This window comes from Penicillium manginii (assembly GCF_028828005.1).
Source record: "Penicillium manginii strain IBT 31320 chromosome Unknown utg000009l:1.0-3297300.0:1.0-3298630.0, whole genome shotgun sequence".
NCBI classification, from domain to species: Eukaryota; Fungi; Ascomycota; class Eurotiomycetes; order Eurotiales; family Aspergillaceae; genus Penicillium; species Penicillium manginii.
Window position 1 is genome coordinate 957783 of NW_026643110.1, and position 17510 is coordinate 975292.

A 17510-nucleotide genomic window follows, 5' to 3' on the forward strand; every position below is an offset into this window, starting at 1 on the left:
TCTCCTGTCGCAAGCGAGCTGACTTGTTGGGGGAGAAATGAAGGCCAGGGTTTGGAAATAGTAGTAATCTCTCAAAGGAGAGAAGCAATCGGGAAGATTTCGGTGGATGGCGAAGGCGGAAGGCGGAGTGCGGAGGGGAGCTTCTAGTTTGATGAGAGACCGGCAGAACTCCCCTGCTACCTGCTTCGATCGAGTTGCTTCATTGCAATGATGCGCCTGAATTTGAATGGCAGGCCATTGGTGCAATGGAGACCATCCTGGAAATTACCACTAAGACCAAGCACAGGTGTGAATATCTCATCCCATCGCTGCCGCGTGCATCGAACGATCTGTCACCATGCGCCATACTCGCCATACTCGCCAGTTCGCGCGCGTATCCATAGTGCGACGCCGTTGGTCCCAGTGGTCCAGCAACAAAGAGGCGCAAAGACGAAATCTACTGTCAAATTGAAGGATCTTCCACAAGGTGTTGTGAAGCTTGAGGCCTATGATGATGGCGTCGACGACGCCCCCCGTTACCCGACAGTCGTGCAGGGTCACAGAAATAACATGCAAAAGTTCAAGAATTGTGTAGTTCTCACGCGTGTTGGGGGCTTCTATGAGGTATGTATAGCTTCTTTTTTTTCCTCCCATCGTCGAAGATAACTCCTAATATGTTGTATTCAGCTTTACTTCGAACAAGCTGAGGAATTTGCCCCCTTACTCGGCATGAAGCTTGCAACCAAGCGGACCAGCGCCGGGCCTGTTCCCATGGCTGGATTCCCCTTCTTCCAACTCGATAGGTACCTGAAAATGTTAGTGCAAGACCTAAACAAATATGTGGCCATCAGTGAGGAATTTACCCCGGCGGCAGAGGAGAAAGCAAAATCAAATACGGGCTTGCTCTTCGATAGGAAAGTGGCCAGGATTATCACACCAGGAACATTAATCGATGAGAAATTCATTGACCCATCTGAGCATAATTTTTTGCTATCAATATACCTTGATGTTCCATCACTAGAAGCACACTTGAAACAAAAGGACGATGCACAATCATCTCAACATATACTGTCTTCTGTGTCTCAAAGTGTAGGATTGTCCTGGTTGGATCTCTCCACGGGGGACTTTTTTACTCAACTCACCTCTCTACAAATGCTTCCATCTGCAATAGCCCGCATCGGAGCTCGGGAGATTCTTGTCGATCAGCAAGTCCAAGATCTCATCGGGCAGGAGCTGCAACTTTTGGTCGGCTTCGAGCATCGCCTCGTCACTTTCTTCCGCTTTCCCGAAACATTCGCACCGATGTCACAATGGGAATCAATGCTTGAGGCTCCAATCCCTGAGGAATCTCATGCAACTTTCTCCTCGGAGGAGGTTGCCGCTGGGTTCAGCTTACTTGAATATATTCGCGTGCAGTTGCAGGGATCGAATCTCAAACTACAGCCCCCACGTCGGAGACATCTTGATGAATCAATGAACATTGATCGGAATAGTTTGAGAGGTCTTGAAATCCTCGAAACTGCACGAGATGGATTTGGAAAGGGCAGCTTGCTTCATGCCGTCCGCAGAACATCTACTAAGAGCGGCGCCCGTCTTTTAAGAGACCGACTCAGTGAGTTTTTTTCTTATAAACAAAAGAATTATTACCTAGGTAGTAATTTATGTTGGCGTACTTTACTAATTCCTTCCACTAATACCTCCCAGCTTCTCCATCTACTTCATTACACATCATCAACCAGCGGCTTGACCTTGTTGCGGTACTAATCGCGAGCGAGGAGCTCCGTGATAGCGTTGTCCAGCTGTTGAAGCGTAGCTATGATGCTCAACGACTAGTACAGAAGTTTGCACTTGGCAAAGGAGACCCCGATGATCTAATCTGTCTTTCCCGTGCTATTGAGGCATCGAAAGGTGTTAGACAGGTCCTATCTGATCACGAGAGACACCTACCCTCTTCTTCGTCCGACGCGAAACACAGTCTCAACACCATGATATCACGTCTTTATCTGGATGGACCAATAGCTCTTGCAGAAAGGATACTTGCCGCTATTGACGAAGAGGGCCTTTTGCAGCAACAACGTATCGAAGACAGCACCGCCGCCGCCGCAGCTAATCTAGCACAGGAAGTCACACTCAATGAAGGCACATCCAGCGACCTCCAGTCGCTACCTAAGAAGGTCAGAACCAAAAGCAGTGACCGGGCAGCGACAGCGGATGCAGAATCCGGCTCTGTTGATACGTGGATCATGAGACGCGACGCCAGCAGTTCCTTGAACAAGCTGCATGCAGAAATCGAGCGCCTGTGGGAGGAAAAGGCGTCGCTAACTCAACACCTTCGTGATTCAGTCGGTTCCTCCGCGCTGACTCTCAAATGGACCCCTGGCCTCGGCCATATTTGCCACGTCAAAGGACCGAAGGTTTCACAAGAAGCCCTTGAGGAACTAGGGATCACGCGCAACGTTTCCTCCACCAAATCGACCAGGTCGTTCTATCTCCCTGCGTGGACCGAGCTAGGAAATAAAATGGAAACTATTCGAGTCAAAATCCGGCAAGAGGAGCAAGCCATATTTGAGCGCCTCCGCCGAGAAGTCATCCTCAACTTGGTCAAGATCAGACGCAATGCAGCAGTCATGGATGAACTAGACGTCGCATGTTCCTTCGCAATTCTAGCTCAAGAGCAGCAAATGGTACGCCCGATTCTTAACGACGGCACCTCGCACCGAATCGTGGGCGGCAGGCATCCAACCGTCAAGCTTGGCCTGGAAGAACAGGGTCGATCTTTCGTCAGTAACGACTGCTTCCTCGGCGAAAAGGAACGAATCTGGCTCATTACTGGTCCAAACATGGCGGGCAAAAGTACATTCTTGCGGCAGAACGCTTTGATCACCATCCTGGCGCAAGTGGGCTCGTATGTGCCTGCCGCTTACGCCGAAATCGGAATTGTGGACCAGATATTCAGTCGCATCGGCGCGGCTGACGATCTCTTCCGTGACCAATCCACGTTCATGGTCGAGATGCTTGAGACGGCCGCTATCTTGAAACAAGCCAGCCCTCACTCGTTCGTTATCATGGATGAGGTTGGGCGAGGCACTACACCCGAGGACGGGACAGCTGTCAGCTATGCCTGTTTGCACCATCTGCACTATCATAACCAATCCCGAACACTATTCGCGACACATTTCCACTCGCTGGCGGATATGACGAGCCAATTTGAGCATCTGGAGAGGTATTGCACGGATGTCAAGGAGATGGATTCTGGGGCTTTCTCGTTTGTGCATCGGCTGCGGAAAGGTGTTAACCGTGAATCGCATGCTTTGAAGGTTGCCCAATTGGCGGGTCTTCCTCAAGAATCTCTTGATCTTGCCAGAAGTGTCCGTGAAGAGTTGCGAGCGGAGATCGCTTCCCCAGTCCTACCGATTGAAAGTCCGAAGATGCCATTCGGTTCGTGACTTACAAACGACAGGTTGATTTGCGATAGCGCGCAGGTCTTTCCGGGCCTATGTAAAATAGATCGTCTATGTAAATATGTACAATAAAGGCTCATTTGCCCAGCCATTTTACCAAGATCTACTGTGTACCTAAAAAGGCTATGATACAGCGCTAGCGAACCATCCCCGCAAGAACGATAGACACTACCTAGGTAGTTTATGCTATGATAGTACCACTGACCTACTACTAATACTAGTAATCGCCAGTACCCTAATAGTACACGCGTCCTACAGATAGATCCCAAGGTCATCTTCAAGTTCCAAGGTTGCGCACAGACCTATCTACATGTCCAGGGTATATTTAGTATCTGAGGGCCGTTCCGGCGTAGTGGAACGACCGCGATTGATAATAACCTTCGGTAATGAACCCGTAACCTAATCTCGCCATAGTGACGGGAGAATGGATCGTCGTGGCAAATGGAGCCTGCATACCTAGGTAGATCAGAGCCAGAATGCAGATTAGGGCTTGAATGTGCGCTTAAATTGAGATGATTTTATACAATATCTATTGTCTAAACCTCGAGTCACCATAGTCTAAAGCTTCGCTGCTGTCCAAAGCCTTGGCCCCGCCAGCTCTTTACGGCCATACTGGCCCTTGTAACCAAGATCAACATTAATACCTTCGCCGAAGGCCGCCTCTTGACAATCCTCATCATCAACGCCATTGACGTGCTGCACGACAACGAAATCCACACGGCGCGGGCCAAGCACGACCATCGGCGCATGCCAAGTGCCAGCAGCGTAAGTAACGGCCTGACCACCTCGTCCAATGAAAGCCTTCGCGTTACGCAGATCGGGCGGATCGCGAATTGTAATAACTTCGCCGGCTTCGTCCTTCGCAGTAGTAGTTTCACCTTTGAGGGTGGGCGCAACAACGACCAAGAAAACGGGCTCTTCCTCGCCATTTCCAACCTTGGAGTGGCTCGATAGATCGGTAGGGATGAAAGTCTGGTGGGTGTATGGGTGGCGCTCTAGAATGCGAACATCGAAGGCTTCTTTCTCGGGTTGATTGGTGGCTGTGATACTGCGGAGTTTGCGCGGGAAGCAGCAGAACATGGTCAGTCTTGTTGCCGAGGGTGTGCCACTTGGTCCATTTTTGTAGTTGTCCAGCATAGGCGAGATAGGGCTGAACTTGAGAGCGGAATTTTGGTTTGCGAGAATGGGCGTCGGGGTGTGCGGGTTTGGGGGCAGGGAGGTCGGTTGAACGGCAACACTGAGGTCGCGCGGTAGAGGCGATTGAATTGCTGTGCCGAATTGGGCGAAGCTGGCCGGGCTCAGAGGCTCGGGGACCAGTGTGAGGGCTGGGTTGAAGGTGAGGGTTGGCGCCATGGTGGTAGTGGGGGTTGGAGAAGGTGCTTGATAGAATCGGGGCTGTAGAGCGGTTCTCTCGCTTTTGGTGCGATCTCTTGTGTCAATTTATCGCCTTTCTTTGTCGGTGTTTTCCTCTTCGGAGAGAACGAAAGAGAAAATAGCAGAAGGTGGGTTTATGGGGTCAATGGAAGCGGAGAGGTTAATGTCGGCGCTCTCCGGTTGAAGTTGGGGTCGATAAGATAGCGGCCGGGGCCGATAGTCCGGGGAACCTTAGAAAGAACCTCAGAGCCATACTGTGTTCGTATATGAACCCGGAGAAGACTATCGGATAGTAAATATTGATAAATACAGAATATTCAGACAGGCTGATAATCACGGGATATCTCATGCTGGAAATGGTCGGAAAAAATTGATCTGACCTTAACCATTCCCCGCTTGATATCGGAATGCATCAGCCGGCCACTGGGAACCATGTGATGCATAAAAGCCACATTCCTGAGAAGTTCACCGGAGATCCGAAGCACTAGCCTTAGGATTCGAGGTACCCGTCAATTCTTAGCATTTCTTTCTAAAGTTATTGGTCAGATCAACCTTATATCTAATCGGATGGTGTAATCGTGGTGAATTGAACTTATTAGTGGCCATCAAAACTTGAAGCGATAGACCGGATGGCAGGTGACCCAAAGAGATATTACTACTAGTATAGTGTATAACTTGCTTTTAGCCAAGCAATGACCAACTTGAAACCTTAGAATAGCAGTGGCTCTGCGTGGATGACTCGTAGATAGTAACAGATGATACTAGTATATTCTCGATTATACTTTCAAGTTCAAGGGCCGGCTCCATGCTAGGTTTAACCTGCTCCACGAAAACCTGAGTTAGTACTAACTTTGATACCAGTAGGATTTGGATTTTGCCTGAGGACGGGGAGTGGTATGATCTAATCTACAGTCTTTAGTCTGCTTACTATCGACCGGGAGGGTCTGATATAGTCAGGTTTAAGTAATCAGGTAATTATGAAACTTATTTACTGTTAAAATTGACGCAGTTTCCCTATTTATCTACGAGCATGGGGTGAACAACTTGAAAGCTGTGTGGATTCCCAAAAGAAAGAGCTCAATACCAATGTATCCACACCTTGTGCCGTTCATTCGACCCCACCTCCTCTCCACGAAGGCGCTCGCATGTGAAACAGAATAAATTAAAGCTCGAACGAATATGCATGAGAAGCGTACGAGGTCTCTTTGTATAGGTCGCATGAAAGGTGGATATCATGCAACGGGCCAACGCATCTCCGGGTCGGTGCCCAACTAACAAGATCTCCCGAGGTTGACGTTAGGCTTAACTATCCTAATTCTGGGAATGCTAGACCATTAATTATCACGAATAAAGAGGAAGCTCTATGACTCGCACAACCGAATGCTTGGACCGTCCCCGTGGGTCACACCTCATTGGTCAGAATATCGGGGTCGGGTGAGGATGCGGAACACGATGTGAGAGAGGGGGAGGGATCCTGGATCCTCACCCTCCAAGATGACATGACCTGCCCAGGATACCACTTTCCCTGGTTGCTTTCATTGCTCAGAGCCAGTGGGAGCCAGACCCCGAATAGAGGGGTTCGCACCTGGTTCGCACCTGGTTCGCACAAGGCAACCATCATATCAATCCTTATACACTTGCATCTACAGCATACAGCGGAGAGTACATCTACATAGTGCGTCAACATAACGCGGAGACTGGTTCTAACACATTGTAATGCGGCTCTTTTCTGCGGAGTTCCTCTGCCCAATTTTATCTCCTCGGGGCGGCCGCGCTCAGAGGGTTCACCATTGGTCCATCCGCTATTTGGTTGAAGCATCGTCGGCTACACGGGCCTTGTTATTGGAGATCAAGCTATGTGCCCAATATGCTACTCCATCGCTACGTTTCGCATTCCGATCAAGGTCGAATTTTATAAAGGAATCGCCTACGGCACCAGTTGATTCCTGTGTTTCTTAAGATGCCACCGTTTTCCTGGCTCTTTCATCCTCCGTGAATTCGTTCTTTCGACCTTGTCATTAAGATTCCCTCATTACATCTCTCCATCTCTCCGAAACGAAATATCTGAGTAACAAATCCACAAAATGCCCTCCGAAGACGGTGGACAGAGCGCGCCAGCTCCCCCAAACCCCTCGGGAGGTTCAGGTGGGACATCACAGAGGTATTTGACAACATTGCATTCCCGCTTCGTCTCTCAGTCCATAATAACTGACGGCTTATTATTACACAGTGGCACAAACGGCAGTGGTGGTGACATAGCCTTCCAATACATGGGGGGCATGGGTAGGTGACTCGCAGGCATTCTTTCTGATAGTTCTAGCTAATCAGAGATATGCGAGGGGAAAGACCGGCAAGTAATCAGTAGCCAAAAGAAGACGACGCGGGGGCAATTCCGGACATAAGATACCAAAGGATGAACTAAGGGAATGGATCTCTTAGCACAACCGCATGGGGAATCCGGAGGGAGTCCGACAATACCCGATCTGGCTAGGAGATTATGACGTTTGTCTCACGGCTGCACGAATATCTAGCAAGAAACTGGGTCTGTCTAAATGGAGCTTTTCAGCAGTGGGTAAAGGCGTTGTGGAATTGACTTGGATTGGACGTGCATTCAATGTGATGCTTGCGAGGGGCGCCTATCAAATGGTGCATGCATGCAGGCTTCGGCAGCGGGGGGAGGACTACAACGGATGGGGAAATTTCTCGACAAGGACCTATCCTTGCTAGGAATTCTGAGGTTGGAAAGAGATGACGAGAGCTTCCTCCAATCTCGCCCTTCGACCCGCTGCAATGGATGCTCTGACTTCAAAGCCGAGGATGAACGTGCGCCGTCTTCTCCGCATCTCCCGTGTTGCCCCTCTTTTTCTTTTTGTATGAGGCGCTGGCGTATTAGCAAGGGCTGTCTTTCTGCGTTGTCAATTTTTTCTTCCTACCCTGTCTTCGGCAATGGGGATATTTGATGTTTTGGGGTGTTTTGTCTTGATTCATTTTCTTTTTCCCTCTCTTTTTGTCACCAGATTCCAATGTTTGCTACGCGGTAGATCCGCCAGCCTATTCTCAGTGATCGACAGTGAAATATGCAACTCCAGTTTGATATTGCCACACAATGCCTTGGTAGCATCATGAAGTTTCATCTGATGCGCATGACTGCCCAACATTCGAGTGTAGACTACATAACTTGAGCCTCCTCCACCGCGATATCGCAGCACCATCCGATTCCACACATAGCTTGACGGATCAAATGAGAAAATTATAGACCTGGGATTTCGGAGGTCGGAAGTTTACTGTAGGGCTGAAGGTGGATACTCCCTTTAAGTCGAGTGGAGGCCCGACTAGCTGCATCGGAATGTTTTGTTTTGTTGTGATACCTTCAAGTTGTGGTAAGGAGTGGAGTCTATATTTCGTTGTTGGTCAAATAAATCCTACATATAGTATATACGTCCTTCCAATGGGATGCCTCCACATTGGCATACATCATATGAATCAAAGAGCTTTTCAATTTAAAACTGATATAAGAACATTTGTTGATTGTGTTAGCAACCTTGGAAGTGGCCAGTCTTGGATAGTTGAAAGAAAACCTAACAACTAAGAACGTATCAGCCATCGATAGTGTAGTAATTAATGGCTCGGTATATCAACATACTAAGGTTGTTTTCCCCTTGAATGCATTGGATTAAACATGATGATTTTCACCCTTCACTACTATTATTTGAGTTTATTTCAACTCAATTGGTACTACTTCTAGATTTATATTTTTCTTCAATCTTCTGGCTCTCCCTCAACCACTGGGCAGCTTGTGGTTTCGTAAAAAGATGGCTTTATATACATTCGAAGCCCTGGAGCGCTGGGAAGCCCAGATAGTACCTATGTAGGTATATCATGAGCACTTTAGGGCTGCCCAGGTGTTGTGCATGAAATATCTCTAAGACAGTACATTGAATTTCACACTCACGAGTCCTTGATAAAGGTGAGTCTCTAATAGGCAATGCCATCATTTCTCCTCGAAAACTTTCTCGATTTTCCCCTCATCTCCAATATGGTTGTAGCACCGATCATATCGGTGCTCAATTTCTTCGTTGTGCTTCCGTACGTCTTCTGGTAAATCCTCATGTTTTACGCCGCTTATATCGGCCAGATTGGATTGCCTGCCGTCTCGAAGAGTGGGGTGGGCCTTGTTGGAAGGAATCGGGTGGTTGGGAGTGTTGCCGCGGTCACATTCCTCTTCTAGGTTATGCTCATTTGCACTTGAAAATTTCTGGGCAGTGTCGTGAACGTATGCTTGCTGGCCGAAGACGTTGCTCGAGTTGCGACCGAGAGGAATTGAGGCTGGAGTTCGTAGTCGCAACGGAATACGAAGGAAGGGGCTCATTTTGGATTAAAGTACTCTGATACCGAGAATGAGCGATAGTCTGGCTGAATTTTGGCTGAAATAATGTGAAATGATAGAAAGAATGCTAGAAGATAACTGGCCAGGTGGGAGGCTTATATCAATTTCAAGTTATATCCAGAGGTGATCTATAAAATCAGGTTTCTACGCCTTCTCAGGAACGTATTCATAGCCCCACACCTGGGCACCCTTGGTAGTTTTCTTGGAGATGGTCCATGACGTAGACGTACCGATGTCATAGTAGCTACAAACTATTTTTTTTGTTATTGGATGTATAATGTCTCAGAGCTTGTGATATCACTGAGGATACTAGATGCGTTCAGAAACCTTGGGAGCCTATCCACTCTCTTCACCGCGGAGTGCATATGCGATTTTAATACTGTACAAAACTCAAAACAATGAGCCTTTCAATACTACTGGCATGACAAGGTTATTGGAAAAGAAAATATGAAGCGTTTGCGGCAATTCCATATACATTGTTTAAAGTAGTAGATCAAATATTCATGATACTCCAATTATTCAGTGAGATGTACTTGGTGCCTGAAAGGCTATGCGGGCCAACTTGAATACAGAAGATTCGGATAATCAGCCATGGCTGCCGATTGGCAGGCAGCCTGCCGAGGGATCCAAGCAGTCAGAGAGAGTTCTAGACACTCGAGACCTCTCCAAGTGAGACTAGATACAGGACAAAAGATAACTGTGGACAACTATGCAAAGGTGTCAGGGTGGTAATAGTTACCTTATGTGTGACCTTGAGCAGACTAGTAGTTGAAGTGCAGACGTATGCAGTACCTCCCTCTTTGACCCATATACAGTCACAGCGGGCGACTGTCGATATTGGTCAATAAATTTCTAAGCGGACTTAGAAAGAGCTCTGTTTGGCGAACTAAATGGCGTGCAGATAGTAGGATGACCCCCTGTAATTTTCCGAGCAGAGCGGCTGCGGGGGTCTCTGGATCAGAGGATATTTCGCGATGTGCATCTGACTGTCGAATTCTCTTTACTCGGCAGATAGAAGCAAGCTCGCGGTGTGGGTAATAGGACAAGGGAAACACCTCATAATCAGGTGTCACTTGGATCACCACCTCGTGACTCAAACTTGGCCTTCTTGGCCCGGCGTTTCATCTCTCTCTTTGAAATTGCCTTTTCGGGTTCTTCAACCGATTCAGACCCCAGCGAAGCCTTTCGCTTCAAAGTATCAGCCGCATTACGAGGCGTGGTTGGGGTGTCGAGTTTTGTGGAGGCCTTCTGCTTCGGCGCCGGTTTCTGGCGCTCAACCTTCTCGCCGCCATGGACAATATCGACAATGCCCCGCCAGCTGCTGCGCTTCAGCTTAGCAAGAGCCGTGACCTTTCTGGATTCCTCGCAGATTGCCTCCTTGCCACGTTCCTGCGAAAGGCCCCAAACACAGGTCAAGTTGATCACATCCCATGGAGCTCGTAAGCTCAGAGCTCTTTGGGCTTCACTGGACACAATGATACCGCGGCCTCGTGTGGCTCTGATCAATGCTGTAGCATTCCCAATAAGATTCCGGCGAGCGTCTAATCCACTTCCTGTGATTCCGGGGCCATAACATATTTCTAGTCGGACTCCGCGTGATATAGCAGCCGACAGCATCTTGAATTTGAAATGATACGGCAAACGAACTGATAAATCGAGCGAGATCACATCACATTCCAGATTTGTACAAGCGTTGAGTAAAGCCTTTTCATTTGTCGGACGGAGAGCAACCAGATCGTATGCCTGGGTCAAACTAGCCAGACGCTGGTTCTGCGCGGGATCGGACAAGGTCAGGTTGAGCCGGGTCAGCAGCTGGAGGGATTTAGGCGGATTCGGCGGGAGAGACGGCGGGGAAATGCTTGTAGGGAGCTTCCCATTGATTGTTTGAGACAAGGCGACAGTAGTATAACCAACTGCAGGGTCAGGTTAGTACCTCATGTGGTCTAGCACTGGATCTTGTGCTGGTTGTCGGCAGAATGACTTACGTTCTGCCAGGAAATTCAAGGTATGAGGAACGTCAGAGTCATCTGGACTATAAGGAACGTTTAAATCAAAGAACATGATGGGAAGGGAGAGAGGGCCTTTAAAAGACGCCACCAGGCACAAGAAAAAGCAAAAGGAAAAGCAAAAGAACAGCGCGAGGTTCAAGTGACTTGAGCTGTCCAAAAAGGGAAATCGCGCTTTCCCACAGAAAATCAGTTCGGAAGAATACTAAGTCCGAGCGGATTAACCATATTGGTCCGGCTCCCCACAGCCCAAGTCCCGTGACAACGGAACATCAGATCTGCTCGCATCAGAATTAAACCCCCCTCTAACCCATTGCTTTAGGACGTTTGATAGCACGGCTGTGTCTGAGCTGGTCAGTTGTTGGGCCCGCTGCGTCTCTTCTATTTCTGTGTCAATACTTCCTCCGACCTCCCCCTCCCTCCCCTCTATCTCTGTCACCCGGGCGCACCCCGCGTGACCCCGCCGCATATCTCGATTGTGGGCGCGGGCTCGGAAGCCATCTGCGATCATCATGGCGCGTGTTTATGCCGATGTCAACGAGCATATGCCTCGGTCCTATTGGGACTATGACAGTGTCAACATCTCTTGGGGTGTGCTGGAGAACTATGAAATTGTTCGCAAGATAGGTAATTCGCGCCTGATTGGAGCCCATCCCAACTCCCGGGAATGACGGTACCATTCGCCGTCATTCCTTAAACTATAGAGATGATGTGCCTGCCTGACTATTTGCTAACTTTTTGGAACTCTAGGCCGAGGAAAGTACTCGGAGGTATTCGAAGGCATCAACGTTGTCAACTATCAGAAATGTGTCATCAAGGTTCTTAAGCCTGTTAAGAAGAAGAAGATCAAGCGAGAGATCAAGATCCTCCAGAATCTGGCCGGGGGACCTAATGTTGTCGCGCTGCTGGATGTGGTACGTGACAACCAGAGCAAAACCCCCAGTCTGGTTTTCGAGGCTGTCAACAACACCGATTTCCGGACTCTGTACCCCCGCTTTACGGATTACGATGTTCGCTACTACGTTTTTGAGCTGCTGAAGGCGTTGGACTTCTGCCACAGCAAGGGTATTATGCATCGAGACGTCAAGCCCCACAACGTTATGATTGACCATGAGAAGCGCAAGGTGTGTTGGCTTTCCTTTGCGGCTTTTATCTCACTTGACGATCTTTTTTTCTCTCTAACTCTCTTCTAGCTGCGACTTATTGACTGGGGTCTGGCCGAGTTTTACCACAAGGGTACCGAGTACAACGTCCGCGTTGCGTCGCGGTACTTCAAAGGCCCTGAATTGCTCGTCGACTTCCAGGAGTATGACTACTCCCTCGATATGTGGTCGCTTGGCGCAATGTTTGCCTCCATGATCTTCCGCAAAGAGCCATTTTTCCACGGCAACAGTAACTCCGATCAATTGGTCAAGATTGCCAAGGTCCTTGGGACTGAGGAGCTGTTCGAGTATCTGGACAAGTACGACATTGAGTTAGATCCTCAGTACGACGAGATTCTGTCGAGGTTCCCCCGCAAGCCTTGGCACTCTTTTGTCACTCCCGAAAACCAGCGCTTTATTAGTGACGAAGCTATTGACTTCCTTGACAAGCTACTTCGTTATGATCATGCTGTACGTGGATTTCCATCATACTTTGGACTGCGTAGAAGTACATATACTGACCTTTTCTCATAGGAACGTCTGACCGCCCAAGAAGCCATGGCCCACGCATACTTCGATCCCGTCCGTGCTGATGTTGCCCGCAACAACAACAGCCAATCTTGAACTTAGTTGGTGTGTTGATGGCAATGGCATTCCTACCCTCTATTCCCCCAATTCCACTATCCCCACTCTCCTTTCTCACCCCTTCCATTTGCCATTAAAACAGCACCCCCGGCATCCCGGACCCTTTTTTTGTCTGAGTTTGAACCATGCCGACGTGAACGGTGCACGAAATGAGAACACGAGAAGGCGAGTGAATGACGCAACCACGGAAGCTGTTTCGCAGGCTTCCTTGATGAAATGTGGCTGCAATCAGTGACCGAATCCCAAACCGAACGGAGACGACGTTGATGATAAGACATGACATCTAATCTTCTTGGGCAATCCAGCCCTGCATCGCCTCGGCTGCGGGGCATGTTAGTGAGCGCAATAAACCAGTTGACGTCTTAGAGCCGGCGGGGCAGTTGTTGTCTCCCATTTCTAATTGTATAGCGCTCCTTTTCCTTGTCTCTGCCACTTTTTCCTCCATGCTAGTCCTTGGTCCGGTGTTATGGCCCTTTTGAATTTGATTTCTTGTTCTGACCCAGTTTACTTTCCTTCCCAAGAGCTTCGTATTCACCGTATGAGTATTTGCCAGTGATGATTAGCATTTCCAGAGAGTGCCCCAATCGGACCAATTTTCTTTATCCTCTATAAGGGTGAATAATAGTACCTATGGTGCTAGTATCCAATCTGCTTATCGACTCGGGTCACCTGTTGGCACCAGCGGCGTCACGTGAGAGAATATTCCTGAGCAGCGAGACTAAAGATATCGCGAAGGGGCAATTGACACGAAAAAAAATACAGACTAACAGGCACAATTCAATGGTGGAACTACATCCGGTTTCCCTGCAGCTGCTACTACAACGTCCAGCGCGCCCGCGGTCTCCACCGATCCTCTCTTGTGCCCCGCCCTCTCATTCGTCGTGGGAAATTTAACTGCCCGCATTTCGCACAACCACCCCTCCTTGTCGCATCTTCCCTCTCCCCAAGATACTTATCCGGAGATTAGTGGCGCGATCGACGCCCTGGAGATTCACTCCTCAATATCGATCATTTACAAGGATGGCTCAAAACTCTGCCTCCCAAGACCCCAGTGAGTCCCTACCCCCCACAAGTCCATGACTCACCTAAGTCACGAAGTGCTCCCGTACTCATGCGCCGCTTCATAGCCGGGTTGCAAAACCCCCCCTGCGACCCAGAATCCTCAGACTGAGGCCGGACAAGATGCCTCCGCCGTTCCCAAGGTGAAGACCGAGAAGGAGTGTATGTCAGACCCCGCGGAATCCTCAATTGTCTTGTTCACTCGACAAGCCCTTCGATCTATATACTCGGATATCTTCTGACATATAGGTTCGTTCTAGTGGAGCGTGAGCGCAAGAAGGCCGAGAAGGCGAAGAAATTCGCCGAAAAGAAAGCCAAGGCTGCCAGCCAACCCGCCGCCGAGCCCAAGCCCAAGGCTGAGAAGAAGCCCAAGGTCGAGAAAGAGAAGACCACCGACGCATACGACCCCAAGGTCATCGAGGCTGGTCGTCTCGAGTGGTGGGAGGAGCGCGATCTCTTCAAGCCCGAGTTTGGCCCCGACGGCAAGGTCAAGCCCGAGGGCTCCTTCGTCATTCCTATCCCTCCCCCCCAACGTCACCGGTTCTCTACACATGGGCCATGCCCTCACCAACGCCCTGCAAGACACGATGATCCGCTGGCAGCGTATGAAGGGTAAGACTACCCTCTGGCTGCCCGGTATGGACCACGCTGGTATCTCTACCCAGAGCGTTGTCGAAAAGATGCTGTGGAAGAACGAGAAGAAGACCCGTCACGACATTGGACGCCCCGCCATGACGAAATTGATCTGGGACTGGAAGGATATGTACCACGCCAACATCAAGAACGCCCTACGCAGAGTTGGTGGTTCTTTTGATTGGTCTCGCGAGGCTTTCACCATGGACGCTAACCTGTCGGCTGCTGTTACCGAGACCTTCGTTCGTCTTCACGAAGAGGGCATCATCTACCGTGCTAACCGTCTTGTTAATTGGTGTGTCTCTCTGAACACTTCTCTGTCTAACCTCGAAGTCGAGAACAAGGAAATCGAGGGCCGTACTCTCCTCGACGTGCCCGGCTACGACAAGAAGGTCGAATTCGGTGTCCTGACCCACTTCTGCTATGAAATTGATGGCTCTAAGGAGCGCATCGAGATCGCTACTACTCGTCCCGAGACCATGGTCGGTGACACTGGTATTGCCGTTCACCCTACCGACGTTCGTTACAAGCACTTGATCGGCCAGAACGCTCGCCACCCCTTCGTTGACCGTCTTCTCCCCATTGTGGCCGATGAGGCTGTCGATCCCGAGTTTGGTACTGGTGCCGTCAAGATCACTCCCGCTCACGATTTCAACGATTTCACCCGCGGAAAGGCCCACAACCTGGAGTTCATCTCCGTCATGAACGACGATGGTACCTTCAACAAAAATGCCGGCTCCTTCGCTGGCCTCAAGCGCTTCGATGCCCGTTACAAGGTCATTGATGCTCTCAAGGAGAAGGGCTTGTACGTCAAGTGGGAGCACAACCCCATGAAGGTCCCTCGATGCGCTAAGTCCAACGACGTTATCGAGCCCATCCTCAAGCCCCAGTGGTGGATGAAGATGGAAAGCCTTGCTGGACCTGCCATCAAGGCCGTTGAGAACGGCGATATCATCATTCGCCCCGAGAGTGCTGAGAAGAGCTACTTCCGCTGGATGCACAACATCAATGACTGGTGTCTATCTCGTCAGCTCTGGTGGGGCCACCAGGCTCCCGCCTACTTCGTCAAGATCGATGGCGAAGACAACTCCGATAGCGATGGTGACTTCTGGGTGACCGGCCGCACCGAAGAGGATGCTCGGGTTAAGGCCGAGGCCAAGTTCCCTGGCAAAACCTTCACTCTTGTTCAGGATCCCGATGTTCTCGACACCTGGTTCTCTTCCGGCCTCTGGCCTTTCTCCACCCTGGGATGGCCCCAGAAGACCCACGATTTCGAGAACCTGTACCCCACTTCTGTCCTGGAGACTGGCTGGGATATTCTCTTCTTCTGGGTTGCCCGTATGATCATGCTTGGTATCAAGCTGACTGGTCAGGTTCCCTTCAAGGAGGTCTACTGCCACTCTTTGATTCGTGATTCTGAAGGCCGTAAGATGTCAAAGTCTCTGGGCAATGTTGTCGATCCCATCGATGTCATGGAGGGTATTCCATTGCAGACTCTCCATGACAAGCTTCTCCTTGGTAACCTTGCCGACAAGGAGGTCGCCGCTGCTACTAAGTACCAGAAAAAGGCTTTCCCCAAGGGTATCCCCGAGTGCGGCGCTGACGCTCTTCGCTTTGCCCTTGTCTCTTACACCACTGGTGGTATGTAGTCTTCGTTCTATTCCTAGCAGAGCATGACGCTAACGATATTTTTAAAAGGTGGTGATATTGCATTCGATATCCAGGTCATTCACGGATACCGTCGCTTCTGTAACAAGATTTACCAGGCTACCAAGTTCGTTCTTGGCAAGCTGGGCGAGGACTTCAAGCCTCAAGCCACTGCAACCAAAACTGGGAAGGAGTCCCTGTCTGAGCGCTGGATTCTCCACAAGCTCAATGCTGCTGCCAAGGAGGTCAATGAATCCCTCGAGGCCCGTGAGTTCTCCAGCGTCGCCATTACCACCTACCAGTACTGGTACGGCCAGCTGTGCGATGTTTTCATCGAGAACTCCAAGTTCCTCTTGGCCGAGGATGCTTCCCCCGAGAGCCGAGAGTCTGCCAAGCAGACCTTGTACACTGCTCTCGATGGCGCTCTGACTCTGATTCACCCCATCATGCCTTTCGTCACCGAGCACCTGTGGCAGCGTCTGCCCCGTCGCCCCGACGACAAGACTGTCTCTATCATGACTGCCAGATTCCCCGAGTTCAAGGAAGAATTCCACGACCCTGCCGCCGAGACCGCCTACGAGCTTGTACTGAACACCTCCAAGGCCATTCGTTCCATTCTTGCTCAGTACGATGTGAAGACTAAGGGCGATATCATTATCCAGACCTACGACGCCACCAGCGAGAAGACTATTGCCGAGCAGATGACTAGCATTCAGTCTCTGGGTGGAAAGACCCTGGGCGAGCTGTCCCACCTGGGCCCCGACAACAAGACCCCTCCTTCTGGATGTGTTGTCGCCGCTGTCGGTGCTGAGGCTGCAGTCTACCTGCGTGTCTCTAAGGAGGTAGCCCTTGAGCAGGAGGAGAAGGCCAAGGCCGGTCTCGAAAAGGCGCAGGAGGCTGTTCGCCGCTCACAAGGCATCATGGGCGGCCCTAACTGGAAGGATAAGGTCAAGCCTGAGGTTCGTGCCGCTGAGGAGAAGCGTCTTCGCGATGCCGAGAGCGAGGCTGCTCGTCTGGAGGAGCAGATTAAGGAATTTGAGAAGCTCCGTTTGGAGTAAAATGCGGGCGGATTGTACCCGGATAACAATATAAATAAAACGCAATTTACAATCTTTATCTTGTTCAACATTTTGGCCACGTAGCATATCACGTACGAGTACTACTAGTAATTGTGGGT

General features: G+C 50.0%; 6 protein-coding genes across 6 annotated transcripts; 3 read left to right on the forward strand and 3 right to left on the reverse strand.

Moving 5' to 3' along the window:
• Positions 1–210: 210 nt before the first annotated feature.
• Positions 211–3425, forward strand: N7533_012129 (mismatch repair ATPase MSH1; the record flags this gene model as incomplete). Its single annotated transcript, XM_057108779.1, has 3 exons — positions 211–603; positions 667–1591; positions 1684–3425. The coding sequence occupies 3 exons, from the start codon at positions 211–213 to the stop codon at positions 3423–3425; spliced, it is 3060 nt and encodes a 1019-aa protein (XP_056953880.1).
• A 573-nt stretch (positions 3426–3998) lies between these two features.
• Positions 3999–4793, reverse strand: N7533_012130 (ureidoglycolate hydrolase; the record flags this gene model as incomplete). The annotated part of the gene is made up of 1 exon (XM_057108780.1): positions 3999–4793. The coding sequence occupies one exon, from the start codon at positions 4791–4793 to the stop codon at positions 3999–4001; it is 795 nt and encodes a 264-aa protein (XP_056953881.1).
• Positions 4794–8805: 4012 nt separating this feature from the next.
• N7533_012131 (uncharacterized protein) lies at positions 8806–9183 on the reverse strand (the record flags this gene model as incomplete). The annotated part of the gene is made up of 1 exon (XM_057108781.1): positions 8806–9183. One exon carries the CDS (start codon positions 9181–9183, stop codon positions 8806–8808), a length of 378 nt encoding a protein of 125 aa, XP_056953882.1.
• Positions 9184–10263: 1080 nt separating this feature from the next.
• On the reverse strand, positions 10264–11262 carry N7533_012132 (ribonuclease P subunit p30 family protein; the record flags this gene model as incomplete). The annotated part of the gene is made up of 2 exons (XM_057108782.1): positions 10264–11114; positions 11187–11262. 2 exons carry the CDS (start codon positions 11260–11262, stop codon positions 10264–10266), a joined length of 927 nt encoding a protein of 308 aa, XP_056953883.1.
• Positions 11263–11719: 457 nt separating this feature from the next.
• On the forward strand, positions 11720–12973 carry N7533_012133 (casein kinase II subunit alpha/alpha'; the record flags this gene model as incomplete). The annotated part of the gene is made up of 4 exons (XM_057108783.1): positions 11720–11834; positions 11958–12331; positions 12401–12820; positions 12884–12973. 4 exons carry the CDS (start codon positions 11720–11722, stop codon positions 12971–12973), a joined length of 999 nt encoding a protein of 332 aa, XP_056953884.1.
• A 1041-nt stretch (positions 12974–14014) lies between these two features.
• On the forward strand, positions 14015–17391 carry N7533_012134 (valine--tRNA ligase; the record flags this gene model as incomplete). Its single annotated transcript, XM_057108784.1, has 5 exons — positions 14015–14045; positions 14177–14215; positions 14314–14665; positions 14721–16327; positions 16385–17391. The coding sequence occupies 5 exons, from the start codon at positions 14015–14017 to the stop codon at positions 17389–17391; spliced, it is 3036 nt and encodes a 1011-aa protein (XP_056953885.1).
• Positions 17392–17510: the final 119 nt, after the last annotated feature.